The sequence below is a fragment of the Spermophilus citellus genome (assembly GCF_964194105.1).
Source record: "Spermophilus citellus genome assembly, chromosome: 19".
NCBI classification, from domain to species: Eukaryota; Metazoa; Chordata; class Mammalia; order Rodentia; family Sciuridae; genus Spermophilus; species Spermophilus citellus.
This window is the reverse complement of record NC_138201.1, coordinates 17505888-17532580: the sequence shown is the minus strand read 5'-3', so window position 1 is coordinate 17532580 and position 26693 is coordinate 17505888. Positions and strand designations below refer to the sequence as shown.

Here is a 26693-nt window from a genome sequence, read left to right as displayed (position 1 = left end):
TTCTCATCCCCAGGGGCCCACAGAACCACTCACTGGGTGTGCCCAATCACTACAGTGCTGTCACACTGAAGGCCCAGACCCAGAGCAGGAGCTCTTAAGCAAGCATTTGGGAACATGGATCTCTACTGAAGAACCCTGGGGATAAATCAGAAAGGCACAGCTGGAACACCATACATCCAAGTGAAAACAGAAACCCCAACTAACATCTGACCTCCTCAATGTTCTGTCCAGAACTAGAAAATGCAAGGGCACTGGACCACAGAAGGAAGGGCACACCAGCAAGACTAGTGAGGTGCAGACCACCAATGTGCCAGAGAAAGGGGTCCAGTGAAGGCAAGTGGCCAATGCATACTGCACACGGGCCGTTGGGTGGGCCTGGAGGCTGACTCAACTGGACCCCAAGTGAGCTAAAGCTCTTCCATCCTTCCCTGCTCACCATGCAGACTGCTAACTCCCTTCCCCTGCCGACTGCACCAGAGCACGGCCAGTGCCTATCAGGCCCACCTCTTTTTATTGAACTGGGATTGGACTCAGGGGTGCTCTACCTCCTGAGCTATACCCCCAGTCCCTTTATATTTTGAGACAGGGTCTAAGTTGCTAAGGTTAGCCTTAAACTTGAGATCCTCCTGCCCTGGCCTCCCAAATTGCTAAGTTTCTGGAAATATAGGTGGACATCATCACCCCTCACTGAGTCTTTCCCCAGGGAAATGATAAAAGAACTTCTATGGCCACTAACAGAATCAAGTTTCTGAACCTACAAAGATGAAAAATTGACCTGTGACTTAAGGACTGTACCATGGTACCATTATTTGGGTCTTTTCTAGGAATGTAGCCAGGTTCTGCCCAGGAAATAGCCCCTTAAGAATTGACCACTAGTGGGCTGTTGCTGGGGCTCAGTGGTAGAGCACTCACTAGCATGTACAAGGCCCTGGGTTCGATCCTCAGCACCACATAAAAAATAAGTAAAGGTATTGTGTCCGACTACAACTAAAATACTACAAAAAAAAAAAAAAAAGAATTGACCACTAGCCAAGCGTGATGATGCACGCCTATAATCTCAGTGACTGAGGAGGCTGAGGTAGGAAGATCTGTTTTAGTTAGGTACAGTGAGCCAATTCAGTCATTTAAGGAAATTCTTTTTTTGACAAGAGGCACTATGGTAAGTCCTAAAGTCACAGGTTCATTTTTTATCTTTGAAGGTTCACAAGTTCAAGGTCAACTTCAGCAACTAAGCAAAGCTCTTAACGTGAGACCCTGACTCAAAATACATAGAAAGGGCTAGGGATAGCCTATCTCTGACACTGCACAGAACTCAATTCAAAGTGGACCAAGGGCCCGAGTATTAGACCAGAGACACTGCACCCAAAAGAAGAAAATGTAGGTCTAACTCTCCATCATGTCTGCTTAGGAACCAACTTCCTCAACAAAACTCCTAAAACACAAGAAATCAAAAAATGTAGCTGGATACAGTGGTGCATGCCTGTAATCCCAGAGGCTCAGGAGGCTGAGGCAGGAGGATTACGAGTTCAAAGCCAGCCTCGGCAAAACCGAGGTGCTAAGCCACTCAGTGAGACTCTGTCTCTAAATAAAATATAAAATAGGACTGAGGATGTGGCTCAGTACTTGGGCGCTCTTGACTTCAATCCCTGGTTACCCCACCACCTCCCAAAAAAAAGGAATCAAAATATGTTATGGTATCAAACTAAAAAGCTTCTTCACAGCAAAGGAAACAAGAACATAGAGAGCGTCTACAGAATAGGAAAAAATCTTTGCCACTTGCCACTTCAGATACAGCATTCATCTCCAGGATATATAAAGAACTCAAACACCCCAAAAAACCCAAAACAAAAATAAATAATCTAATAAACAAATGGGCAAAGAAATTGAACAGGCATTTCACAAAATAAAAATGATCTATAAATAGATTAAAAACATTTTTAATGTTCAACATCTTGCAATTAGAGAAATGCAAATTAAAACTACAGAGATTTCATCTCCAAGCAGAATGGCAAATATCAAGAATACAAGCAACAATAAATATTAGCGAGGATGTGGGGAAAAAGGTATACTCATACCGCTGATGGGACTGCAAACTGGTGCAACTATTCTGGGAAGTAGTATGGAGATTCCTCAGAAAACTTGGAATGGAACCACCATTTGGTCCAGTTATCCCATTCTTCAGTATATACCCAAAGGACTTCAAATCAGCATACTACAGTGACACAGCCACATCAATGTTTATAGCAGCTCCTTTCACAGTAGCTGAGCTGGGGTTGTAGCTCAGTAGTAGAGCACTTGCCCAGCATGTATGAAGCACTGGGTTCAATCTTCAGCACCACACGTAAATCAATAAAGGTACAGAACCCCTCAACAGATGAAATAAAAAAAAGTGCAGTATATACACACAACTTATTACTCAGCCATAAAAATGAATGACTTTGATTTTTGATGGTAAATGGATGGAGCTGGAGACTCCCATGCTAAGTGAAATAAGCCAATCCCCAAAACCAAAGGCCAAATTATTCTGATATGATAACATGCATTAAGGAGGGGCTAGAAGCTCATTGGATTAGACAAAGGGGAACGCAGAGAAAGGAATGGGAATAGAATAGTAGAACGAATGGGACATGACTTTCCTATGTTCATGTATGAGTACACACCAGTGTAACTCCACATCATGTACAACCACAGGAAGGGATCCCAATTAGAGTAAGTTACACTCAATGTATGTATGTCAAAATACACCCCGCTGTCATGTATATGTAAAAAGAACAAATGAATTTTTTTTTAAATGACAATGCCATAGTTAAATATAAGGTGGGGCACTGGGGATGTGGCTCAGTGGTAAAGCACTCTGGGTTCAATTCCCTAACCCATGACCACTAGATCAACACTGTTCAGCATAAGGCTGGTACTGTCTAAGTGGGGGACAGACTAGCTTAATGGTAGGGTACTTGCCTAGTATGCATGAAGCCCCGGGTTCCATCCCCAGCACCCCAAGTCTTCAACAATAACAAAAAGCCAACAACAAAAAAAAACCCCACAAGCACAGCAAGGAGTTACCGTACACAGATATAAAAATTTCCCTACACTGGGTCTGGGGTGTCACTCAGTGGCAGAGTAATTGCCTAGTATGTGTAAAGTCCTGGGTTCAGATCCCTAAGCTCCACAAAAAACAAAAGTTTCTGGGCTGTGGCTGTGGCTCAGTGGTAGAGAACTTCCAAGCACATGCGAGACACTGGTTCAATCCTTAGCACCACACAAAAAAATAAAGTTATTAAAAAAAATGCTGGGCGTGGTGGCACACGCCTATAATCCCAGCAGCTCTGGAGGCAGAGGCAGGAGGATCATGAGTTCAAAGCCAGCTTCAGCAACTGCAAGGCACTAAGCAACTCAGTGAGACCCTGTCGCTAAATAAAATTCAAAATAGGACTGGGGATGTAGCTCAGTGGTCAAGTGCCTCTGAGTTCAATCCCTGGTATACCATCCCCCGAAAAAATTCAGGTCTTTACAAAAACATCAAGAATTTCCTTAAATGATTGAAATGGCTCACTGCACCTAAACTGTAAAGCAATGTGGTTTATGCCAAACATCTGCCTTCTTCCTGGGACACTGGAACTCTGTCACATACTAGGCAAAAGGTGCCCAACCTGGGTACTGCCATCTCTGCAGATACCAATTCCTCCAGGCACATGTGTGACATTTTCATTGTTGGGGGTAGTACGTGCCTGTGCCCCTCTTGCACAGACTCCTCCAGACTCCACTGTACCTCCTTGCTACATCACAGTAATGATCTTGAACTTGGATACAACTATGTGAATGTGGGGGTGGTCTTGGGACCCCAACACTAAAGAATACTACACATCTAAACAGACAGTTCTCCTTGTTTTCAGGGATGGGGTTTCTCTATGTTGCCCTGGCTGACCTCGAACTACTGGGCTCAAACAATCCTCCTGCCTCAGCCTCTCAAGTGGCTGGAACTACAGGTCTCCACCAATACCCCACTTAGTAATTATTTTTGATAAGTGCTATTGAAGACTGCAATTACCCTCAAACATGGTAATCTTTGATTTCAGGAGGTATAACAGTTAAAAAATGAATAGATAAAATCAGTGTCAACAGTCAGCAATGTAGAACAAAGTTATCAGGATCAATAAACTTGGGAGAGAACAAAGTCAAAGTGGCTAAGTAAAAAGTTCCACATAAATGAGAACTTCAGATTCTCTTTGAAAAAGCAGACCAGGAGGGCTGGGGATGTGGCTCAAGCGGTAGCACACTTGCCTGGCATATGTGCGGCCCGGGTTCAATCCTCAGCACCACATGCAAACAAAGATGTTGTGTCCGCCGAAAACTAAAAAATAAATATTAAAAAAAAAAAAAAAGCAGACCAGGGCTGGGGATGTGGCTCAAGCGGTAGCACGCTCGTCTGGCATGCGTGCGGCCCGGGTTCGATCCTCAGCACCACATACCAACAAAGATGTTGTGTCTGCCGAGAACTAAAAACAAATAAATATTAAAAAAAAAAAAAGAAAAAGCAGACCAGATTTCCTGAAAGAACCAGAGCAAGCAGGGTGAAGAGGTACACCCCTTTAGTACCAGAGTTTTAGGAGACTGAGGCAGGAGGATCGCAAATGCAAAGCCAGCCTCAACAATTTATAATAAAACCCTGTCTCAAAATAATAAAAAGGGCTAAGGATGTAGCTCAGTGGTTAAGCACTCTTGGGTTCAATTCCCAGTACCAGGGAAAATAATAATAAAAAAGAACCAGAGTAGACTATCAGAGGTCCTCTACCAGAAGGAATCTGTTAACCAGGGGAACAACAAGAAAGATTGTTTTAGATACAGAATCCTATATGGATGCCTTTTAGAATTATACCAACCACCTTCCGTAAGTCATACTCAGAAAATTACGCTTCTAAACTATACTAATCATGGGCTGGGGATATGGCTCAAGCGGTAGCGCGCTCGCCTGGTGCGTGCGGCCCGGGTTCGATCCTCAGCACCACATACCAACAAAGATGTTGGGTCCGCCGAGAACTAAAAAATAAATATTATAAAAAATTTAAATAAATAAATAAATAAATAAATATTAAAAAAATTCTCTCTCTCCTCTCTCACTCTCTTTAAAAAAAAAAACTATACTAATCATCTTTTTTCATTAGAAGACCAAATATAATTAACTGTCAATCAGAGCATCTAGTTAGATTTGCCACTTCCACACTGGTGACTTCATGCAAGTCACCAGGCTGAGATTTTGAAAAAGTTCAAAAATAACTTCTAGACCACCATCACTGCTTTCAAGAAAGGTAAGTGTAAGACAGGTGTTATATAAGAGAAAGCCAGCCCATTCCTATTTTTGTAGTGTAAGTCACTATTTCCATTTCCCAGTGACAAAGCAAACCTTGAGCACATCCTGCATATCTTCTGGGGCGTCTCTGTCATCTGCTTAAAGCCATTCCTCTTCATCTATGCTGAACTTCACCTAGGCCTCCTCCATGCTGTACTGTGAGATGCATTTCCCTCCTGATGGACAAATCACCCCTCATACTGACACGACTGAGGTGTACATTTGGACAGTGGGGGGGGGGACAATGACAGGAGGGGAGAAGTACAGAAGTGGAGACTCAACAGTAGGGAGGTTCTTAATGGGAGACAACTCTAAAGGGCTTTCTCACCCTGAGTGACTCCAAAACACAGTATGGCTATTATATATTGCAAAGGGTATCAGGTTCATGACTGCCAAACACTGCCGGCAGCAGTAGGCAAAAGCAGAACCAAACCATCAAACTGATTTCTGGAAGTTCTTTCAGTGGCACCTCTAGCAAAATACTTTTACAACTCATTTCCAAATATATCAGTAATTTGCATTTTCAGTGTAATTTTCTTTACAGGTAGCTTTCCACATGTTCTCACAAGCTGAAATGTTATGACTGTATTGCTTATGACCCCAGATACCTTGAAGGGGAAGGAAGCAAACACTAGGCTTGGTGGTAGGCTTCAAACAAACATGCAGATGAGAGGTGGGGCCGAATACAGTGAAGACACTGAAGCCGCACTGCTTGCTATGTGATCTTGAGTGAATTACTTAAAATCTCCAAGCTTCAGTCTCCCCATCTGTAACATGATTAAAATAGCTACTTACTTCATGGACTGTGATAGATTCCTAGTTTAACAGATGATCCATGGAAGTGCTCAGTCTAACACACAGTCAATGCTCTTAAGGGTTAGGGATGTAGTGGAGTTAGCTCAGTGGTAGAGTGCTTGCCTAGCATAGCTAAGTCCTGGGTTCCAACCACCCCCACACACACACACACACACACAGTAAATGCTGCCAGGCACAATGCTGCATGCATGTAATCCCAGGGACTCAGGAGGCTAATACAGGAGAGTCACAGTTCAAGGACTAGCCTGGGCAACTTACTCTGTCTCAAAATACAAAACAAAAAAGGATGGGAGGGCTGGGGTTGGGGGTCAGCAGCAGAGCACTAGCCTAGCACTTATGAGGTGCTGGGTTTGATCCTCAGCACCACACAGAAATAAAGGTATTTAAAAAAAAAAAAAAAAAGGATGGGGATGTAGCTCAGTGATCAAATGCACCTGGGTTCAATCCACAAAACGGGGGGAGGGTTGTTCTAACATAGTTTGTTACTATTTTTTAATCTACCCTGAGGATTTGGCCCTAGCATTCCCATTTTACAAAGAAACCATGGCATAGGTGGTCCCAGGATCAGAATCCTGCACTGCCCACCTCTGAAGCTCAAGTTCTCCTACCACTTATCAGCCAACAGGATCAACACTAGGCCTGGTGAATCAAAAGTTCTAGGTCTATCTCAAGAAACAAATTCTAGATCTTCAAATAGCACATCTGAGATGAAGGGAACCTCTGTAATACAACGAGAGGAAAAAAACTGATTTTGAAGCTATAGTAAGGGCCTGCACCAGGGCTTTGTAAACAGACCAGAGAGTTAAGGAGATGGTTAGAGGACAAAATCAGCAAAAATGACCCCCCAGTTTGAGATTCTGGATAGAATAGCAAGTTAAAGAATTGGAGGACTGACAACATGACCACATGAGCAGCTATTCTCAAGATTCCAGGCAATATATAGAGAAAGTGTATTTGTCACTTTAAGTCTGAGCATCCTGGCATCTCTGACAACCATCTCTTGGGAGAGACATTATATGTATTAGAATGCAAGCAAAACTGACACTTTGTTCTCCTGCCATTCACAATAATCAAACACACTGCATTTCAGAGCCAGGAAGACAAACCTCAAAGACACCCGGCAACCTGAGAAAAACTAAACAGATGAACACCCTGTTTCACTCCAGGCCCACAAATAAATCACAACTTGAATATTTTATCTAAGTTATAAAGGTTTGCAAATAGTTTGTCTTATTCACAAAAGCCTTGAGAAAATCTTTTCTACCACAAACATACTAATACAAGCTTGGTACTCTAGGTAACATTGCACTTTTTTCCCCCCACTTGAATATATATTCTGCTTTTTATTTGGCAAGACCTGACTCCTTCCAACCATTTTATAAGTACATTTCTTTTCCTTTCTACATGTTCTTGTGTGAGCCGTCTTTTCATAGGAGCATACTGAAAGCTGAAAAGAACTGCAATAACTTTCATTTTGCATGCCCACACTTATCTGGAGGCCATACGTGTGCTGAGAGCAGGCTGTGTCCTGCTCTCAGCTACTCCATGATGAGAACAGTTTTCAGACTGTGCCTAAACCTGACTCCATTTTATTAAGCAGTCGTTTGCCAGAGCTACTCCATTTTGAGTGTAAGCGCTGAGATAGAATGATTCTATACCTTGTTTGTACGAGAAACCACCACCATCTGCCTAGCACAACCATAGGTACAAACTGATAAACTGTGCTTTAAAATTGACCACCTGTGAACTTATCAAATTAAATCAGAAACATGGATGCTAGGCACTTCAAACCTACATCAGAAAAACCCAAGCCCATGAAGTTAACAAACATACCAGAATACCAAATGAAGCAACCTCCTCACTAGAGACCCATAAGGGGAGAAGCATTCCAGACCTGGACACAGCAACACCCTGACCCCAACACCTGGTCACTTGTCTCAAGCTTTGCTTAAAATCACCACAGTGACCAACCTTCAGTTAACAGTTTCTCCTGCCCCTGACAATGACCCAAGGTACACTTCAAGCTGACATTCTACAAATGTCATTCCAGACCCTCCACCTTGATAACTAAGAAAATGGCTGTTAGAAAACCTCATCTGGGGCTGGGGATGTGGTTCAGTGGTACAACAATGCCTACATTGCATGCACAAGACCCTGGGCTGATCCCCAGCACCATATATATACAACAAAAACTTTAATCCGAGTGGCTCAAAAGGCTAAGACAGGAGGATCCCAAGCTCAAAGCCAGTGCAGCAACTTAGTGGGGCCCTAAGCAACTTAGCAAGACCCTGTAATCCCTTGTGCCAAAATAATTAAAAACCTTCATGTGACTACCTACGACTGACTCCCCTGCCTTTGTATCCAGGTCTTTGCCTTTGCTCTCATTTCAGATTCCTAAACCCGTGTGGTCACCTTAACCTTTCTGTATTAAAAAAAAGTACATATATACACACACATGTGTATAATTGTCATATATTAGTAATTAAGATTGGAATAAAAACATGAGACTGCCTGGCTCATGGCTATCAGGTGACCCGAGTACTCTCAGTGAATTGCAGCTACTGAAAGTGGCATAACTTGTGAATTGTTATTCAACAAATTGTGACACTGTGGAAAGGCAAACATGTTTGGCCTATGTTAATGGCATTGCTTGCTCAGGACAGAGTATGAACCCCGATGTCACACCTCTGCCACTTAGAAGATGAATGATACCTCTGCCACTTAGAAGATGAAGACTTTTCAACATTGAACTCACTTTCATAAACTGTGGAATACATCTAGCTGGTTAATGGATTACATACTACTCCACTAACAAGGCACTTAAAAGAAGCCCGAGCACATGTGAGCCCCACAAAAAACATGAATCAGTGACTAGCAGGAGTGATACCTTTCCAACATTCCACACACTTTTATTTACATAGCAATATCCTGCAGGACACCCTTGTTTGAGACAGAATTAAAGTTTAAGCCTAGCCTATCTCCAGTTGCAAAAGGTTAAAATTTTTATTAATTTCTTGTTCCTGCACTAAGATGTGAAATTCTGAACAAGTCTCAAATCGTGCTCAGCATGTTTCCTCATTTGTATACTGCATAACAGTGTATGTTTAAGTGGACAAATCTAAGACGCAGGCATGAGAATACTTGAATTAAACCATAAAGTGAGTGGAGAATAGAGAGATTTTTCTAGGTAGCTATACTCTGCTTTGCAGTATAAAATGACCTAGGAACACTCCCTCCAACAGGAAACAGTTATACAAGAAAAAAAATAAGTAAATTCACTAGTACAGTTGTCACAGAAGACCTTCTCGTACAAATAACCTAGCAAAGTACTTTTTCAGACTAACTGCAATTTGATAACTGCTTAACATAAGCCATCTGGGTAAATTAGTTAATATCTAACACTAGCAGAACTCTACTCCTCAATCAAACTAATGGAGTGACAACACAGATCATTATTACACAAACCGTACAATTGATTTTTTAGACATGCTTTCCACACAGGTCCTACTGAAACCAAACAAAACATGTACAGGATAAGTATCCTTTATCCAAAATACTTGAGACCCAAAGTGCTTTGAATTTCAGATGCTTCAGAATTTTAGAATATTTGCTGCTACGTACTGCCATATCCTGAGGATGGTACCAAATCTGAACATGAAATTCACTGTTTCAAAATAGATGTTATGTGCACATCCTCTAAAGGTAATTTTATATCATATTTTTAATAATTTGGCACAAGAAATAAAATTTCCATGGTGTGGAATTTTCCAATTGTGGCATCAGGACCAAACTTTTTAGGCTTTGGAACACTTTGAATATTGGATTTTCAGATTAAGGATGCTCAATCTGTACTTTCCAAGCTTTCAATTCGATAGGACTATATCAATACCAGTAAGCCACAGAGCTTACCATTGAATGAGGGTGTAAAGCAATCTATTTCAAAGTAACAGTCACAGCATAGCTATCATGTTTTCTGTTTTCTATGACAAATCACCCAATACCATTTTATTTCTGCTCCTCAATGGGTCTCTAAACAAGATAAAGGAAAGCACTTAACCTCTTTCAGTCCCCATTTCCTGCCCTGTCAAACGGGAACAATATCTGCTCACAGGTGTTACTGTGAAACTAGCAATAACACAGAACCTGGAATAAAGGCAAACCTAGAATCAGGTACTACAGGAAGCAGAGGCAGGAGGATGCACGTTTGAGGAACAAGACCCCGTCTCAAGAATCAAAACTAAAAGAGGACCGGGGTGCAGCTCAACAGTAAAGCTACACCTGGATCCAATCCCCAGCACCAAAAATAAATAGGTCATAAAATATAAAGGGGGTGGTGATGTAGCTCGGTGGTAGAGCCCTTGCTCAGCATGTGCAAGGCCCTGGGGTCCATTCTCGGTTCCGAAAAGCACAACAACAACAAAAAATTGGGAATAGGCGCCTCGTTATTTTCCACACGATTCTCGTTTTTCCACAAGGAGGGCTGGAACGCCCTTCTCGTTCTCCACACGCTAACGCTCTGCAAGCAGTTGCAGCTGCAGTCTTCAAACTTGCGAAGGGAAGGCGGCTTCCAAAGCCCCAGCTTCCCGAGGCCCCGAGAATCCATTAACAAGCTACTCCTGCGTGGCACCGGCGCCCGTAGCGTCCTTCACTCAACACCGATTTTTTTTTTTTCTCCAGCCGAACTGCAAGCTCCACGAGCTCCCGCGGCCGGGCCCGGGTTGGCGCGTCCGTCCTCCCAGCCCACAGGGACCCGGCTTCCCACTCGCACAGCGGCGCCTCAGCCACGCACCCGCCGGACCCGGCTGGGGCTTCAGCGCCCGCCCCGCCCTCGAAAGCCTCAGAGCGAACAGCTGAGGAACTTTCCCCGAGTCCCAGCCTCAGTTTCCCTGGCGTCACGACCGGGGTCCTCCGGCTCCCAAGGATTCGCGAGAGCTGTCCGAAGTGGCGCGGCGCTCTCGGTGGTCGCTCACTCACCTGCAAGTGACCTGCTTGGTGCTCATGGTGGCTGGACTAGGGGGCCGTCGTCGCGCTGCTGCCTCCCGCTGCCGCCTCGGCCTCGGCTCGGCCCATCCTGCGCAGCCGCGTCACGTCGGCGCACTCCGCCCCCGCACGTGCTGCACCTTTGTAGCGCCGGCCGGAAACCTAGCCGCCGTCACAATTGGTTCCGCAACGGGTGTGAGGCGTGCCTCACACCTCCCGGCGCTCCGTGGCCGCTCTTCCAAGCCTCCCGGGCTGATCCTGAAGGCGCCCTAGATCTGCCAGTCGCTTCCAGGACAGTTAGTTCCTAGGGTTCTGTTCCCGTCGCCAAGAATGATCCTTAGTGGCCTCTTGCATCCCCTAAGTCACCTCATCCCCCGCCCCCCGCCGGCTCGTGCCTGAGCACTGTATCCCCAAATGCTGCAGCTGCACCTCATTGGGGCTCCTTAGAAGCCTCGATCCCGCGTCCACCGGCCCTGCCCGATCTCACCTGCGCCCACGAACACCCCTCACCCCTCTCCCGACACCCTTTGTCAAAACTCTACTCCCCCAGAGTTTCAGTCCCGGATCTCTTTGCTGGAACCCCACTGCTCTGCGTCTTCCATTTCCTCTTAGGGGAACCCCCAAAGTTAGCCTCCACCCAGCTCCAGCTCCAGCTCCTGCAGATCCCGCTTCTGCGCCCAGTGCATCCCCGTCTCCCCCAAATCCGCCGTCAGGGTCCCAGGAGAAGCCACCTCCGCCCCATCTTGGCCCCTGCAACCGCCTCGCCACGGGTCTCCTAGTCTGTTTTCCAAAATAATCTATTGTATTATCACTATTAATTATTTTTGGTTTGATTGACCCCAAGGGTGCTTAACCATTGGGCCACATCCTCAGCGCTTTTTTATTATTTATTTAGAGACTGGGTTTCGCTAAATTGCCGATGGCATCAGGGCATCATAGGAAACAAAGAACCAGAAACACTGAATTAATTTGAATTTTAGCTTGGAGCTGCCTGCCTCAGCCTCCAGAGTCACTGGGATTACAGGCGTTGGCCACGGCGCCAAATCTATTTTTAAAACCTATATGACATCATGTCCTTTGCCTTCCATCTTTCAGTGATTTCCTGTCGCTTTGTAATTTTTTTTTTTTTTTTTTTTTTTTTTTTAAGAAAAACTGGGCTCAAGTGGTTGCGGTGGTGCACGCCTGTAATCCTAGCTACTAGGGAGACTTCAGGAGGAGGACCCCAAATTTGAGGCCAATCTGAGCAACTTAGTCAGACCTTGTCTCAAAAACAATAAAAAATAAAAAGGGCTGGGCTGGAGGTGTGGCTCAATGTGTGAGGCAGTGGGTTGGATCCTCAGCACTGCATAAAAATAAAGGTATTGTGTAGGGCTAGGGATGTGGCTCAACTGGTAGGGCACTGCCTGGAGTGCGTGCGGCCTGGGTTCGATCCTCAGCACCACATACCAACAAAGATGTTGTGTCTGCCGAGAACCAAAAAATATTAAAAATAAAATTCTCTGTTTAAAAAAAAAAAAAGGTATTGTGTCCATACAGCTAAAAAAAATTTTTAATGTAAATAAATAAAAAGGGCTGATAGCTCAGAAATAGAATGCCCTTGGTTCAAATCATTAGTACCAAAAAATATATTAAGCCATCAGCAAACAATGACAGTTTTACTTCATTATAATTCAGTGTAGTGGAAAAAAAAAAGAAGTGTAAATAGTGTACATTTGGTTTTGTTCCTGAATTTAAGGAAAGTATATTAAAATATTAGCCTCATTAATTATTTTATATATTTAATATTAACACCATTAACTAAAATATTAGCCTCAGACTTTAAGTATCCATTATCAAATTAAGGAAATGTCTTTCTAATTCTAGTTTTCTTAGCATTTTTATCATTAAAATGTCCTTATTTCTATCTAATGCTTTTTCTTTTGCATCTATTGAAGAAAAAAAAAAAACATTGTGCCAGGCACTGTGGACAGGAGGCTGAGGCAGGAGGATCTAAGTTGGAGGTCAGCCTGGGCAACATAGTGAGTCCCTCTCTCAAAATAAAATAAAAAGGGCAGAGGACATAGCCCCCAGTAGTAGAGCACTCAGGTGTGGGGTGATTTCAATCCCTAGTACTGCCAAAAAAAATAATAACAACCCAATTAGAAAATGTGTGAAAGATTTAAATAGACATTTCCCTAACAAAGATATATGAACTGGCAATAAGCACATAAAAACATTTCTTTAGGGAAATGCAGTAAGATACAAGTTCACAACCACTCAGATGGCTAAAGTAAATCCAGGCCAGCGTACGCAATGTGGAGGAGTTGGAACTCATAAATTATGGAAAATGATGTGGGCACTAGGGGAAAAAGGTCTAGCAATTTCTCAAAGTGTTTAAAGGTTACCATGTAACTCAGAAATTCCCCTCCTACCTATGTAACCAAGAGATATAGCTGTGGGAGATCTGTGTTTGGGATTGGGGTCTCTGACAAACTTCGTGATTGTGACATGATGGTAACTAGAAAGTTTCTGTGCAAGACACAGAATACCTGGATACTGAGAGACTCCTGTGCAAAAGCACGGGATGCCCAGATGCTACAGCAATGTTCTTAACGAGTTACCCAGGCTTGGAATGCCCAGCAGTTTCCCCTTGAAGCTATTAGGATAACTTTGCAGGTGCGCTATCTGGTTTCCATGGTAACGTCCTTGGAGGAAAGGGGCTCTGTTTGTGTGAACCTGGACTTTCTCTCAGCTAGCCAGCACTTGGGGTTAAAGGAGTACTGGTTAGAATGCAGACATGGTGATGGGTAATATGTAGCCTTTCTTAGGTTAATAAACAAGGCAGCAGAGAGGAACAGCCACCTGTGTGCCTTCTACACTGTGTGCGTGTGTTTGTCCTTTACTCACCCCTTCCCAGGTTCTCTACAGGTATTCTTCACACAGTCACATAAAAATCTGCACAAGACAGGTGCAACGGCTCATGCCTGGAATCCCCTCAACTCAAGAGGCTGAGGCAGAAGGACTGTAAGTTCAAGGCCAGTCTGGGCAACATAGTGAGATCCTGTCTCAAGATAAAAAGCTAAGGTTGTGGCTCAGTGGTAGAGCACCCCTGGATTTAATCCCCAGTATCGCAAAACAAAACAAAGTAACCAGCTTTCACATGAATATGGTGAAACTTATTCACAGCAGAATTATTCATAATAGCCCAAAGTTGAAACAACCCAAACATCCATATTTAAAATACATCCACACAATGGAATATTATTGAACCATAAAACTGAATGAATAACGAGGACATACTATGACCTAGGTGAACTTTGATAACTTAGGCTAAGCAGAAGCAGCCAGATGCAGAAGATCCTATACCATGTGATTCCCTTTATATGAAAATCATAAAGAAAAATTAGTGCTGCGGGGGCTGGTGGGAAGGGAAATGGGTCAGGACTGTGAATAGTTTGGGGTTTGAGCTTTCTTATTTGGGGTAATGAAAATGTTTTAAACTTAGTGGTAATAGTTGCACAGCCTTGTGAATATGCTCAGAACCACTGGATTGTACACTAAATGGGTGAATTTCATAGTATATAAATTTGATCTCAATTTAAAACACAGCAGGTAAGTAATGAAGATAAACAAAAAAATGCAATATACAGAAAACAGAATTTCCTGGGAAAAAAATACTCAAATTTATAACTTATGAAAAATTCCCTGAAATAATAAAGACGAAGCTACATGTTGAAAAAGCACACCACTGCCAGGTGTAGAGGTGCACACCTGAAATCCCATTGACTCCGGAGGCTGAGACAGGAGGATCACAAGGTCAAGAACAGCCTCAACAACTTAGTGAGACCCAATCACCAAGAAAAATAAATAACAAGGGCTGGGGATGTTGTTCTGTGGAACAAGACCCCTGGATTTGATCTCCAGTGATGCAAAAAATAAATCTAAAAATAAAAAAAAGGTTTTTTTTTTAATTAAAAGAAATATAGAGAGGCGAGTCTCTAAACCCAAGAAGCTCTTAGACTAATGGGAATAATAAAACTAAATGACTAATTTTTTTCTTTTCTTTCCTTTTTTCTTTTTGTACTGGAAATTGAACCTGGGTTGCTCTACTATTGTACTATAATCCCCAGTCCTTTTTTTTTTTTTTTTTTTAAGAGAGAGGAAAGGGGGAGAGGGAGAGGGAGAGAGAGGGAGGGAGGGAGGGAGAGAGGGAGAGAGAGAGAGGGAGAGAGAGAGAGGGAGAGAGAGAGAGGGAGAGAGAGAGAGGGAGAGAGAGAGGGAGAGAAGAGAAGAGAATTTATTTATTTTAGTTCTCGGCGGACACAACATCTTTGTTGGTATGTGGTGCTGAGGATCGAACCTGGGCCGCACGCATGCCAGGCGAGCGCGCTACCGCTTGAGCCACATCCCCAGCCCCCCAGTCCTTTTTTATTTTGAGACAGGGTCTCCCTAAGTTGCTGAAGTCCTACTAAATTGCTAAGGCTGGCCTTGACCTTGTGATCTTCTTGCCTGGCCTCCAGAGTCGCTGGGATTGCAGTGAGAACTTGACTAAGTGACTAATTCAATAATAGAGTTCTGGTAGGAATATGAGTCCAGTGCTTGCAGTTCAACAAAATACTGAAGCAAGCTGAAAAATAGGGCTTTGAAGGATGAATAGGAGCTGACTGTCATTAGCTGCAAACTGCACAGAGCCTGTGAGTGAGCACAAATGAAAAGTAGCTCTTTAAGAAGCCAGCCCATGGGGCGGCCTGGTTACTGGTTAATCCTACCTGGCTCAGTCAGGATGACATCATGGTGGATCAGGTTGCTGTGGCAGAAAAGAAGTCTCCAAGACCTCGCCTGCTAGCCCAGGAGGTGAAAGCTATGTACTGCACAGAAGCCGGGAAGCCTTTGATTAAATTCTCCCACTGTAAGAAATCCATCTACGGCTTCAGCGTGCCCCGACGCTGCCCTCTGTGCCAGCAGGAAGTGGGCTCTGCGAAACTGAAGGAAGCACCTGTTAGCATCTCTAATCCATTCACTGATGGACATCAAGAAAAATGCTCCTTCCTGCTGCGACCAACTCAGGGGACATTTCTCAGGTATGGTGGTTTTTTTTTTTTTTTTTTTAAACATATTGAATTGTGCTAAGTTTTCCTTCTGTTTGTGTCAATAAAACTTTTGTTTTATCAATATGCATTATACAGCAGGAAGTTTCTTGAGTGATCTTACCTGTGTTTTGACCTTAAATCCCGATATGTAGACCTACTTGTTTTGTGGCTCAGTGGTAGAGCGCTTGCCTAGCATGGGTGAGGCACTGGATTCGATCCTCAGCACCACATATAAATAAATAAGCAAGCCAAAGGTCCATCAACAACTAAATAAATATATTTTAAGTGTCAGCTGGGTGCAGTGGCACACACCTGTAATTCCAGTGGTTTGGGAGGCTGAGGCAGGTGGATCACAATTTCAAAGCCAGCCTCAGCAAAAAGCAAGGTGCTAAGCAACTCAGTGAAACCCCATCTCTAAATAAAAAAAAAAATAGGGCTGGGAATGTAGCTCAGTGGTCAAGTGCCCCCCAAAGTCAATCCCTGGTACCAAAAAAAAAAAAGTCAAAAAATAAAAATCCGATTGGTGGTCCGGGTCGTTGGGGGTATGGCTTTGTGTTGGAGTGTTAAATAAACAAATAAAATAAAGGTCCAACAATAACTAAAATATTTTTTATAAAGGAATATGGGCACAATAATAGGAAGGACACACCTGCTCAAACAATTTTAGGAGAGAAAAGTATCTGCTAAGAGGCTAACTGGGAAAATAACCCAGCTGCCAATCCTATCAAGATAGTACCTTTTAATCCCAGCGATTTGAGAGGCTAAAGCAGGATTCTAAGTTCAAGGCCAGCCTCAATTTAGAGACCCCGTCTCAAGGAAAAATAGAGGAAAGAAAAGAAATAGATAAAATACTGAGGATGGGGCTGGGATTGTGGCTCAGAGGCAGAGCACTCACCTAGCATGCATGAGGCAGTGGGTTTGATCCTCACCACCACATAAAGATAAAATAAAGATATTGTGTCCACCTATAGTTAAAAAATAAATATTAAAAAACCACCCAGTTGAGCTGGGGATGTGGCTCAAGCGGTAGCGCGCTCGCCTGGCATGCGTCTGGCCCAGGTTCGATCCTCAGCACCACATACAAAGAAAGATGTTGTGTCTGCCGAAAACTAAAAATAAATATTAAAATTCTCATTCTCTCTTTAAAAAAGAAAACCACCCAGTCTATGGTATTAAAAAAAAAAAAAAGGATGTAGCTCAGTGGTAAACCTTCCCTGTACTTTATCCCCAGTACCCCCTTCCCCAAAAAAATTTCATTGTGGCTGCTCCCTGGCTTTTAGAATGAATGAAATCCCAGCAGCTAGAGAGGCTGAGACAACAGGGATCGCAAATTCAAAGCCAGCCTCAGCAATGGCGAGGTGCTGAGCAACTCAGTGAGATCCTGTCTCTAAATAAAATACAAAATAGGGCTGGGAAGGTGGCTCAGTAGTTTAGTGCCCCCCCAAAAAAAGAATGAATGCAGAAATCAAAAAGAAAACATTATGTCTCAACTGTTCCTGTGGAGTTTACAAATAGAATTGAAAATGACCCTGTATAAACCAGGTTTTTAAAGTGGCATGCATGTTATTGAATGATGGCATGCACTTTATTTAGGAAGGATGTTCAGGCTCTGGGGTGAGGAAGCCCTATCTCTTATCCTGGTTCTTTTACTAACCAGCTCTGGGAACCCTCTCCAAGTCTCTAATCCCTCAGCTATCAAAGGAGGATGGCTCCAACTTTGCAGGTGGTGAGGTCCAGGGATCAGGCACATAAGCTTGGCCCAAGTGTCAAATCATGAGGCTTCAACCCTGTGCTCCTTCTATTCCAAAATTCATGTTCAGCTCAGAATGTGGCTCCCCAGCCTGGCAGGACCTTCGCTTCCACCTTAAGCAGAACCACAGAGGCCTAGCTCTTTTATAAGAGCCGCCTCTGAGTCATTAACTGGTTGGATTCCAAAAGCTTTTGAATCAAGGGGCCAGAATTCAGGATTTCCTTCTCATAACATTGGCCCATGAAACAAATCCTTACTGAAGACCTCTCCTAGGGATGCCACAGACCTGCTCTCCTGAAACGACACAATGCATGATCGAATTTCAGACTGGCCCTAAGCTCACCCCTTGGTGCTAAGGATTGAATTCAAGCATCCTTGTATGCTAAGCTCCTGCTAAGCACCGTTATACCCGCCCCAACCCCATGCATTTTTTGTTAATATTTATTTTTCAGTTGTAGTTGACACAATACCTTTATTTTATTTATTTGTGGTGCCGAGGATCAAACCCTGGGCCTTGCACCTGATAGACAAGCACTTTACCTCTGAGCCACAACCCCAGCCCAACCCCATGCATTTTTATGTTTGTTTATATATTTTTTTTTGGGGGGGGGACAGGGAATTGAACCCAAGGGTGCTTTACCACTGAGCTACAGCCCCAGCCCTTTTTCAAATTTTATTTTGAGACAGGGCCTTGTGAACTTGCTGAGGCTGGCCCCACATTAGCACACACTCCTGACGCAGGAGGATTGCAACAGTCCCTGGTCCTTTATCTTAAGGGGACACATGAGAAGGGGAAGACCTCTATCATAAGCTGCTTCTTCCCTCCTCTTTCTTCCTTTTTATTCTACCAAATGCTTTATTTACTACCTCTACTTTTAACATACTTTGTGACTCTCTAAAGAGCTAGAAAGACTAGATGTTTCCAATAAAGACTTAAGTGTGTCCACAATGTCCACAGTAGAGCCCAATAAACTACTCACACGTGAAGATGGTTCTATCTGAAAGCATCTTCTAAGTGGGGGCATTCTAGCCTAGAATCCTCCATTTCTTCCAATTCCTCCTGTCTCAGCTGTCTCTCGGAGGTGCCGTTACCATTTCCTTTCAAAAGTCCTTTTCTAAAGACTTGCCTTTCTATGAATTTTAACACAAAGTGTACAGAATGTGTTAGTTTACCAACTACTAATGTCATACACTGGCAACTGCTTTAATATCTGGAGAGTAGGTATTATAGAATTAAGTCTCCTTCCTCCAGTAGATGCATAATGTATACAGTGCAGCAAAGTTGGACAAAATACACAGAACATACACGGCAATTAGTCAGCTAGGATTTTCTAGTATGTGCTAACAAAACACCTGTGTAATGAACGTCTTTCCTTCTGCCTCCCTCAGCCCAGTGAGCAAGTGCCTACAGTGTACCATTCAGAGGTGGGTTAACATTTCCAAACGCTATTTCCTGTCAGTTTTTAAAAGATATTTACAAAAAAGTTTTTTTTTTTCCTACCACTTCTACTTCTAAATATAGAGAGGAGGGACTAGAGATTTCATATGAGAACTTGCAGGGCATGGTGGTGCACGCCTGTCATCCAAGTAACTTGGGAGGTTGAAGCAGGAGGATCCCAAGTTTGAGGCCAGCTGCAGCAACTTAGCAAAACCCTGTCTCAAAGTAAAAAAATAAAATAAAAATCAGATGGGCTGGGGATGCAGCTTAGTGGTAGAGCCACTGGGTTCAATACTCAGCATTAAAAGAAGTAAATAATAATAATAACAAGTGTTTCTTTTCAGGGAGTATGATGGCAAGTCTGATCTCCATGTTGGTATCACTAACACAAATGGTGAGTGTATTTGCATACTTTTTTTAGTTAAAAATCAAACAAATAAACATGCCACCACACCCAGTTCGAGGAGAATGGTATTTCTAGAAAAGATGTAATTATAGCAACATTTAACTAGTGATCCTGCTGTTCCACCATGAGGTAGGAACAGCTATCCCTGGCCCCTGCAAAAAAAAAAAAAAAAAATAGAAATACTTGACTCTATGGCGAGTTATTACTACTCACATACTAAATATTTGGAAGCTTTCCCCCGCTCACAGTGCCAGATATGAAACCCAGGGCATTGCGCATATTAGGTGAGTGCTCTACGATGGTGGCAAAACTAGACCTGGTTGTGAAAAGAAATTAAAATGTTATGGTGGGGGCTGGGGTTGGGGATTGGCGGTAGAGCACCTGCCTAGCATGTGTGAGGCCCTGGGTTTGATTCTCAGCACCGCATAAAAAAATAAAGGTCCATCGACAACTACGACTAAAAAATATTAAACAAAACCTTATGGTTAGAAACGTGGGGCAAGTCAATTCTCTCCTCCCAGCCTTTCTTCAGGAAGCCTAATTAACTATGGTCTCCACCTTTGGGACAGTAAAACACTGCACTGGGAATGTGACTGTTCCCTCTTGATAGGTAAACACCCCTGTGCCAGGCTTTCAAGGCTAGAGATTTAACAGATGCCTGTAAAAAGAGCCATTTCTTCTTATCCATTTCTGTGAGCATGCTTTATTAAGAGACCTTGCACAGGCCTTCAGCCACGTAGATTAGGAATTCTTTTTTTTCCCTGGTACTGAGGATTGAACTCAGGTGCACTCAACTCGGCCACATCCCCAGCCCTTTTTTATATTTTATTTAGAGACAGGGTCTCGCTGAGTTGCTAAGTGCCTTGCTAAATTGCTGAGGTTGGCTTTGAACGGAGATCCTCCTGCCTCAGCCTCCTGAGCTGCTGGGATTACAGGCGTGCGCCGCCACCACACTGGCTAGGAATTCTTTTTAAAAGAGGGGGAAAAAAGCGTCCAGTGATAGAATGGGTCTAAGATGACGCCAAATAATCTATAAAAGCTGTGAAAACTGTGGATCGGGGCTCAGAATTTGGAGTTTGTTCTTCTCTGGGCCCACCAGGGTGAAATGATGCTTGGCGTTCTCCTCCTCCTCTCCAAGGACTGCTTGCTGCCTCTCAGCCAGTCTGTTTCCCACAACATGACCACGGAGCCACATCTTCAGCCCCTTCAAAGCTCTTCAGTGTTTTTCTCAATGAAGACCCCCGCAAACCTGCACATTTTTCCACTGACTTTTAGAGAGGAAAAAACAGACTTTCTGAGAAGTTGAGTTGCCCAAGACCTCCACATGTCGAGTCTGAACCATTGGACCCATATTCCTCGATTTCCCAATCCTATATTCAACCTACTGCCACTGGGTCCCAGCACCGCAGGGGATTCAGGAATCAAGCTGAAGGTTAGAACACCTGAGGGTGTGGGAGGACCTGCAGTACTTTGCTTAACATTTTTTTTTAAGGTAAGCTGTGGGGGTAGCTCCCTGGTGCAGTGCTTGCCCAGCATGCAGGAGGCCCTGGGTTCCATCCCCAGCACTGCAAAATAATTTTTTTTTTAAAGTATATGGAGTGGGCTGGGGATGTGGCTCAAGCGGTAGCGCGCTCGCCTGGCATGCGTGCGGCCCGGGTTCGATCCTCAGCACCACATACCAACAAAGATGTGTCCACCGAAAACTAAAAAATAAATATTAAAAATTCTCTGTCTCTCTCTAAAAAAAAAAAAAAAAAGTATATGGAGATTACACAGGATGTTCCTTTGGCTGGATTGAGTTCTGAGGTGCAGAGTTTGTAACTCGGAGACCAGAATCGTTCTCCTCTGCAGAAGGGCCTGGACCCTGGGAGCAGGTGGGGCTCTTAGTTCTGGCCTCTCTGGTTGGTTTTTCCTATTGGAGGAAGAGGAAACCGATAACATGAACCCAAACTAGAATTGGTTTTTGTTTGTTTGCAGCACTGGGGACTGAACCCCAACTCTTGCCTGCTAGGCAAACACCATACCACTGTTTTAAGTCAACTTTTCTCACTGCTGTGACTAAAAGGACCCAACCAGGGCAGCTGTAGAGGAGGAAAAGTTTATTTGAGGGCTCACGGTTTCAGAGGTCTTAGTTCATAGAAGGCGGGCTCCATTCCTCAGGGCTCCAGGTGAGGCAGGATATCATGGCAGAAGAGTGTGGCAGAGGGAAGCAGCTCACATGTCGATCAGGAAACAGAGAGAGCGAGACTCCACGCTCCAGATACAAAATATATACCCCATAGCCACGCCCTGAGCAAACCCCTTCCGCCAGCCTCCCCCCACCTGCCTCCAGTTACCACTCAGTTCACCCCACCAGGGATCAATTCACTGATTAGGGTCAGGCTATAACCCAATAATCTCTCCTTCAAACCTTCTTGCATTGTCTCACACGTGAGCTTTTGGGGGACACCTCACATCCAAACCAGAACAATCACTGAGCTACACCCTCCAGAGCCCGTTTTAAAATTTTTATTTTGAGCCAGGCATGGTGGCACACACTGGTAATCCCAGCCCCTTGGGAGGCTGAGGCAGGAGGATGGGAAGTTGGATACTAGCCTCAGCAACTTAGCGAGGCCCTCAGCAACTTAGGAGAACTTCTGTCATTTAAATAAAAAAGACTTGGGGGGGGGTGTAGCTTAGTGGTAGAGCATCCCTGGGTTTGATCTCAAGTACTAAAAAGACCAACAAATTATTTTAGACACTAAAACATCTAAATTTCATATCTAAATCTCACTCGACGGATTGCTGCTTCCCATACTTATTCTAGAGTCTCTCTCTTGCTCTCTGACAGTAACAGGAAAGTGGAGCCTGCATTCACCAAAGGGCAAGTTTCTGAGGTGGCTGCTGCTCTTGTCTGAGGTGCCTTTTAACAGACATGAGTTTTTCCCTGGGCTCTGTGTGACTTTGGTTTGCAGGAGTCGTGTATAATTACAACCAATGCGGTGTCCAGCGAGACCAGGCCGGGTGGGAGCAGAGTCTAAGTGTCCCGTTAGTGCAGCCCAACATGTTCGGACTGAGAAACCAGTGGGACAGGTACCTGGAAGACTTCTCAGCCACCGGGGCCTGGCTGCCACACAGGTGAGTGGCTACGAAGACCACATTCTGCATGCAGGTGTGATCCCTGCAATTTTGAAATTGATTTCTCAATTCCTTTCTCCCTCACCCTTTTAGAAGATGGATAGTATACTTGTGAATTTCAATGTTTCTGCAGTTTCCTTTGCAATGAGTTTTGATCCTGTGGGCTATCATAAAACTTAGGTATGGAATTTCACTTCTAAAATCTAGACTCTCATTCAAATAAAGTTCTCCAGGTTGGCAGTTTATAGGCACCTAAGTCCTGAACGCTTGGGTGAGCCTACTCCTACCTGTCTTTTGGTTAATATGCAGATATAGCCCAAGGTACACTTGTCCCCCAGAATTGTACCTCTGGAGGCTTCATAAGTAAGTGGGTCAGCACATAAAGGGGCCCTGTCCCCTGAGGAAACAGATTTCAATTATGAAAGTCCTTCCATAGCTTCACCACCTGTTCCTTAGAAGCTTTTAAAGTTCAGCCTCTCAGGGGCTGGTGCTGTGGGGTGCACCAATAGTCCCAGCTCCTGGGGAGGCTGAAGAAGGAGGATCTCTTTTTTTTTTTTATTTTTCAGTTTTCGGTGGACACAACATTTTTATTTTATTTTTATGTGGTGCTGAGGATCGAACCCAGTGCCCCGCGCATGCCAGGCAAGTGTGTTACCGCTTGAGCCATATCCCCAGCCCCATTTTTTTTTAAATATATTTTTCAGTTGTTGATGGACCTTTATTGTATTTATTTTTTTATTTTTATGTGGTGCTGAGAATTGAACTCAGTACCTCACACATGCGAGGCAAGCACTCTACCACTGAGCTACAACCCCAGCCCGCAGGAGGATCTCTTGGGCTCAGTTCAATGTCAGCCTGGGCAGCACAGAGAGACTCTCTCTCTCTCTCTCTTTTTGGTACTGAGGATTGAACTCAGAGGTGCTTTACCACTAAGCCACATCCCTAGCCCTTTTTATTTTTTATTCTGAGACAGGGTCTTGCTAAGTTGCTGAGGCTGGCCTTGAACTTCTGATCCTCCTGCTACAGCCTCCCAAGTCACTGGGATGGCGGGTATGCACCGCCATCCTGGGCCAGATCTTAAATAAATAAATGCATGCATACAAACACACAGCTCAGCTTTTCTTCTCTGTATCCCTCTCCTGAAAGGTATGATGAAGACCGCCACAACTGCTACAGCTACACCCTCTCGTTCATTAACTGCATCCTGACCACAGAAGGCAAGGAACAACTGGACAAGAATGAATTCACGGAGAAATATGTGATCCCAAGGACAAGGTTGGCCTCCAAGTACATCATCCTCTACCGGGCAATAGAAAAGCATGGCTTCTACGCAGTTGACCATCCTGACCAAGGAGCAAGCCCTCCTTCTGAAGTGCTTTGTGCTGAGGGCTGTGTGTGAGGGTGGAGGGGACAGAACATTCAGGGGTCATTGTCTTTAATTGGTCCTGAGGATTTCCAAATGCATTTAACTAGAGTTAATAAAAAGGTGTGTGGTTTTCTTTAAAAAGTCTATTTCAGCTTACTGTAGTCGAGGGGATCCTCCAGCCTCAGCCTCCCGGAGGCTGGGATTACAGGTGTGCATCTCCTTACCTGGTGATGGTGGGTTTAGAAGTAAAATCCCAACTTAAGTGGAGGAGTGTTTGTATTCCAACTTCCCCTCCTTCACACTCTGTTTTAGGTGTCAGTTTCTCTAATTTCCCATCTTCCAGGAACCAACATAATGTCCCTTTTGCACATGAAGATACTTGCCCAATGTCACATAGTGACAGAACTGGGGTTCATACGCAGGTTTGTCTGCAAAGCCATGCATTCAACCCCTGGGTCACTGCAGGGGTCAAGACCCACCATAGGCAGGGTGTGCCAGCATCTAGGTTAGCCATTCACCATCTTTAGAGATAAAAGGAGAAAACAAGGATTGTTTTCATCAATATGCAAAATGGGAAGAAGGTAAAAATTGTGTCATTACAAAATCAGCTAAAATAAGAACTGATAATATTAGAATGTTTTCATGATAGTTCATGCTAATTTCTCTTAAGGCTGCACTCCTGGATTTTCAAGGCTTCAGAAGGTCCCCATTCCCTCTTTTAGGGGTCACTCTCTGGTCTGGAGGTGGCTTGCTTTATATTTTTTTCCTTTTCATGTTACGAGGCTACAAATTCCCCACTCCTACAAAACCAAAGTACCATATCTATAGGTTTTACCTGTAATAAAGAAAATTAGTCAAAAAGAAAAGAAAAGAAAAGAAAACAATTCTTTTCCTGTTAAAAACTCAAAAAAAAAAAAAAAAAGAAAGAAAAAGAAAATTAGTCACTGAAATAGCACCAACAGATGGCAATGTTGCTCAGCTTTGTAGAATTCTGAACTGAGAATCCTTTGATTTCTCACACCAGCTACCTGCTAACCACTGTGATAAGGAGGCTCTGGTTGGGCACCGTGCACACCTGTAATCCTAGCCACCTGGGAGGCTGAGGCAGGAGGATGGCCAGGTCAAGGCGAGCCTCAGCAATTTAGGAAGTTGCTCAAATAAAAATAATAAAATTGATAATAAAAAATAAATAATAAAATGAAGTAAATAATTAAAAAAAAAAAAGGATGGTGGCTCAGTGGTAAAGCATCCCTAGTTTCAATCCCCAGTACCAAAAGTGCTTCTTCATGTCATTGTTCAGCACTGCCTGGGGCACACATTGGAGACTGACCACTGGGCACACCAAGTACCTCAGGGTCATAGAAAGGAGAGACCAGGACTCACACAGTGAATTTTTTTCCAAAGCTTCAGCTTGCGCAAAACACTCCAAGAGCTAAGAAACCCCAAGAAACATTACTAAAGGAAAAAAAAAAGAAGAAGACCCAACAGCTGTATCTAGCCACCTGGTTCAGGAGGGGCTGATTGTTGAGCTGTCCTTAGCTACCATACCTCAGACTATTTTTTTGGTCACCTCCTTCTCCTTCTGTGTTACCTTCCAGGGCACAATCGAGATTTTCACTTTCTAGAGAAAGTAGTAAAAGCAATGGTTATTTTATCTGAAAGGTGAAACAATACACCAACTACCTGCCAGACCCTTTTCCTATGTCATCTCAATTTTACTTAATTGCATTCTCTATGGATTTACCTATTTTAGATATTTCATATAAATATATATATGGAATCATACAGTACAGAACCCTTTCTGTTTGGCTGCTCCTCCTCCTCCTCCTCCTCCTTCTTCTTCTTCTTCTTCTTTTTTTTTTTTTTTTTTGGTACTGAAGCCAGATTTAAAGTTAGGTAGTCAGTGTAGTTAGGTAAATTGGGTTTAATATCGAATAAGATCCAAAATGGAGGCCATGTGGAGAATGAATTCCGGGAAAAGCAGAACAACTCTTGGAATGTTAATGAAGTCTGGGAAAAGCCCAAGGCCCAGAGCCCATCCCAAAGAAATGTTAATAAAGATTACTTCTTTGGCCCACCTGTGCCCCACCCTTTTGGGCCTTCCCACTACATTCCATCACTGAAAGAACTATAAAAAGGAGAGACAGGGGCTGGGGATGTGGCTCAAGCAGTAGCGCGCTCGCCTGGCATGCGTGCGGCCTGGGTTCGATCCTCAGCACCACATACCAACAAAGATGTTGTGTCCGCCGAGAACTAAAAAATAAATATTAAAAATGCTCTCTCTCTCTCTTTAAAAATAAGAAAAGGAGAGACAACCGCATTTCCATGGATTCCATCTCTTGGGTCCCCTTCTTCCTCTGGGAGAAGTCTTTTCTGCTGTCCTTTAATAAACTTCTATTTTCCA

At 43.7% G+C, this 26693-nt stretch overlaps 2 protein-coding genes across 3 annotated transcripts in view; one reads left to right on the top strand and one right to left on the bottom strand.

Annotated features, from left to right (window-relative positions):
- MKRN2 (makorin ring finger protein 2) overlaps positions 1-11248 on the bottom strand; it is a 30371-nt gene extending 19123 nt beyond the window's left edge. The window contains 2 exon segments of the mRNA XM_081275918.1: positions 11138-11196; positions 11198-11248. Coding sequence (XP_081132044.1) covers positions 11138-11196; positions 11198-11233 — 95 coding nt within the window. The 5' untranslated portion in view covers positions 11234-11248.
- Positions 11249-15931: 4683 nt separating this feature from the next.
- MKRN2OS (MKRN2 opposite strand) lies at positions 15932-26693 on the top strand. 2 transcript variants are annotated; one of them, XM_081275921.1, is made up of 5 exons: positions 15997-16203; positions 19745-19794; positions 21082-21238; positions 22761-22923; positions 24070-26693. In XM_081275921.1, the coding sequence occupies exons 1-5, from the start codon at positions 16146-16148 to the stop codon at positions 24320-24322; spliced, it is 681 nt and encodes a 226-aa protein (XP_081132047.1). In that variant the 5' UTR covers positions 15997-16145; the 3' UTR covers positions 24323-26693. The 2 variants fall into 2 exon arrangements, with proteins under 2 accessions (XP_081132046.1, XP_081132047.1); XM_081275920.1 differs by lacking the exon at positions 21082-21238 and having other exon boundaries at positions 15932-16203.

Coding starts and splice junctions, on each gene's coding strand:
- MKRN2OS (XM_081275920.1), top strand. CDS start 15,986: ATGTACTGCACAGAAGCCGGGAAGCCTTTGATTAAATTCTCCCACTGT. Junction 16,204..19,744: donor ACTCAGGGGACATTTCTCAG/GTATGGTGGTTT, acceptor GTTTCTTTTCAG/GGAGTATGATGGCAAGTCTG. Junction 22,924..24,069: donor GGGGCCTGGCTGCCACACAG/GTGAGTGGCTAC, acceptor CTCTCCTGAAAG/GTATGATGAAGACCGCCACA.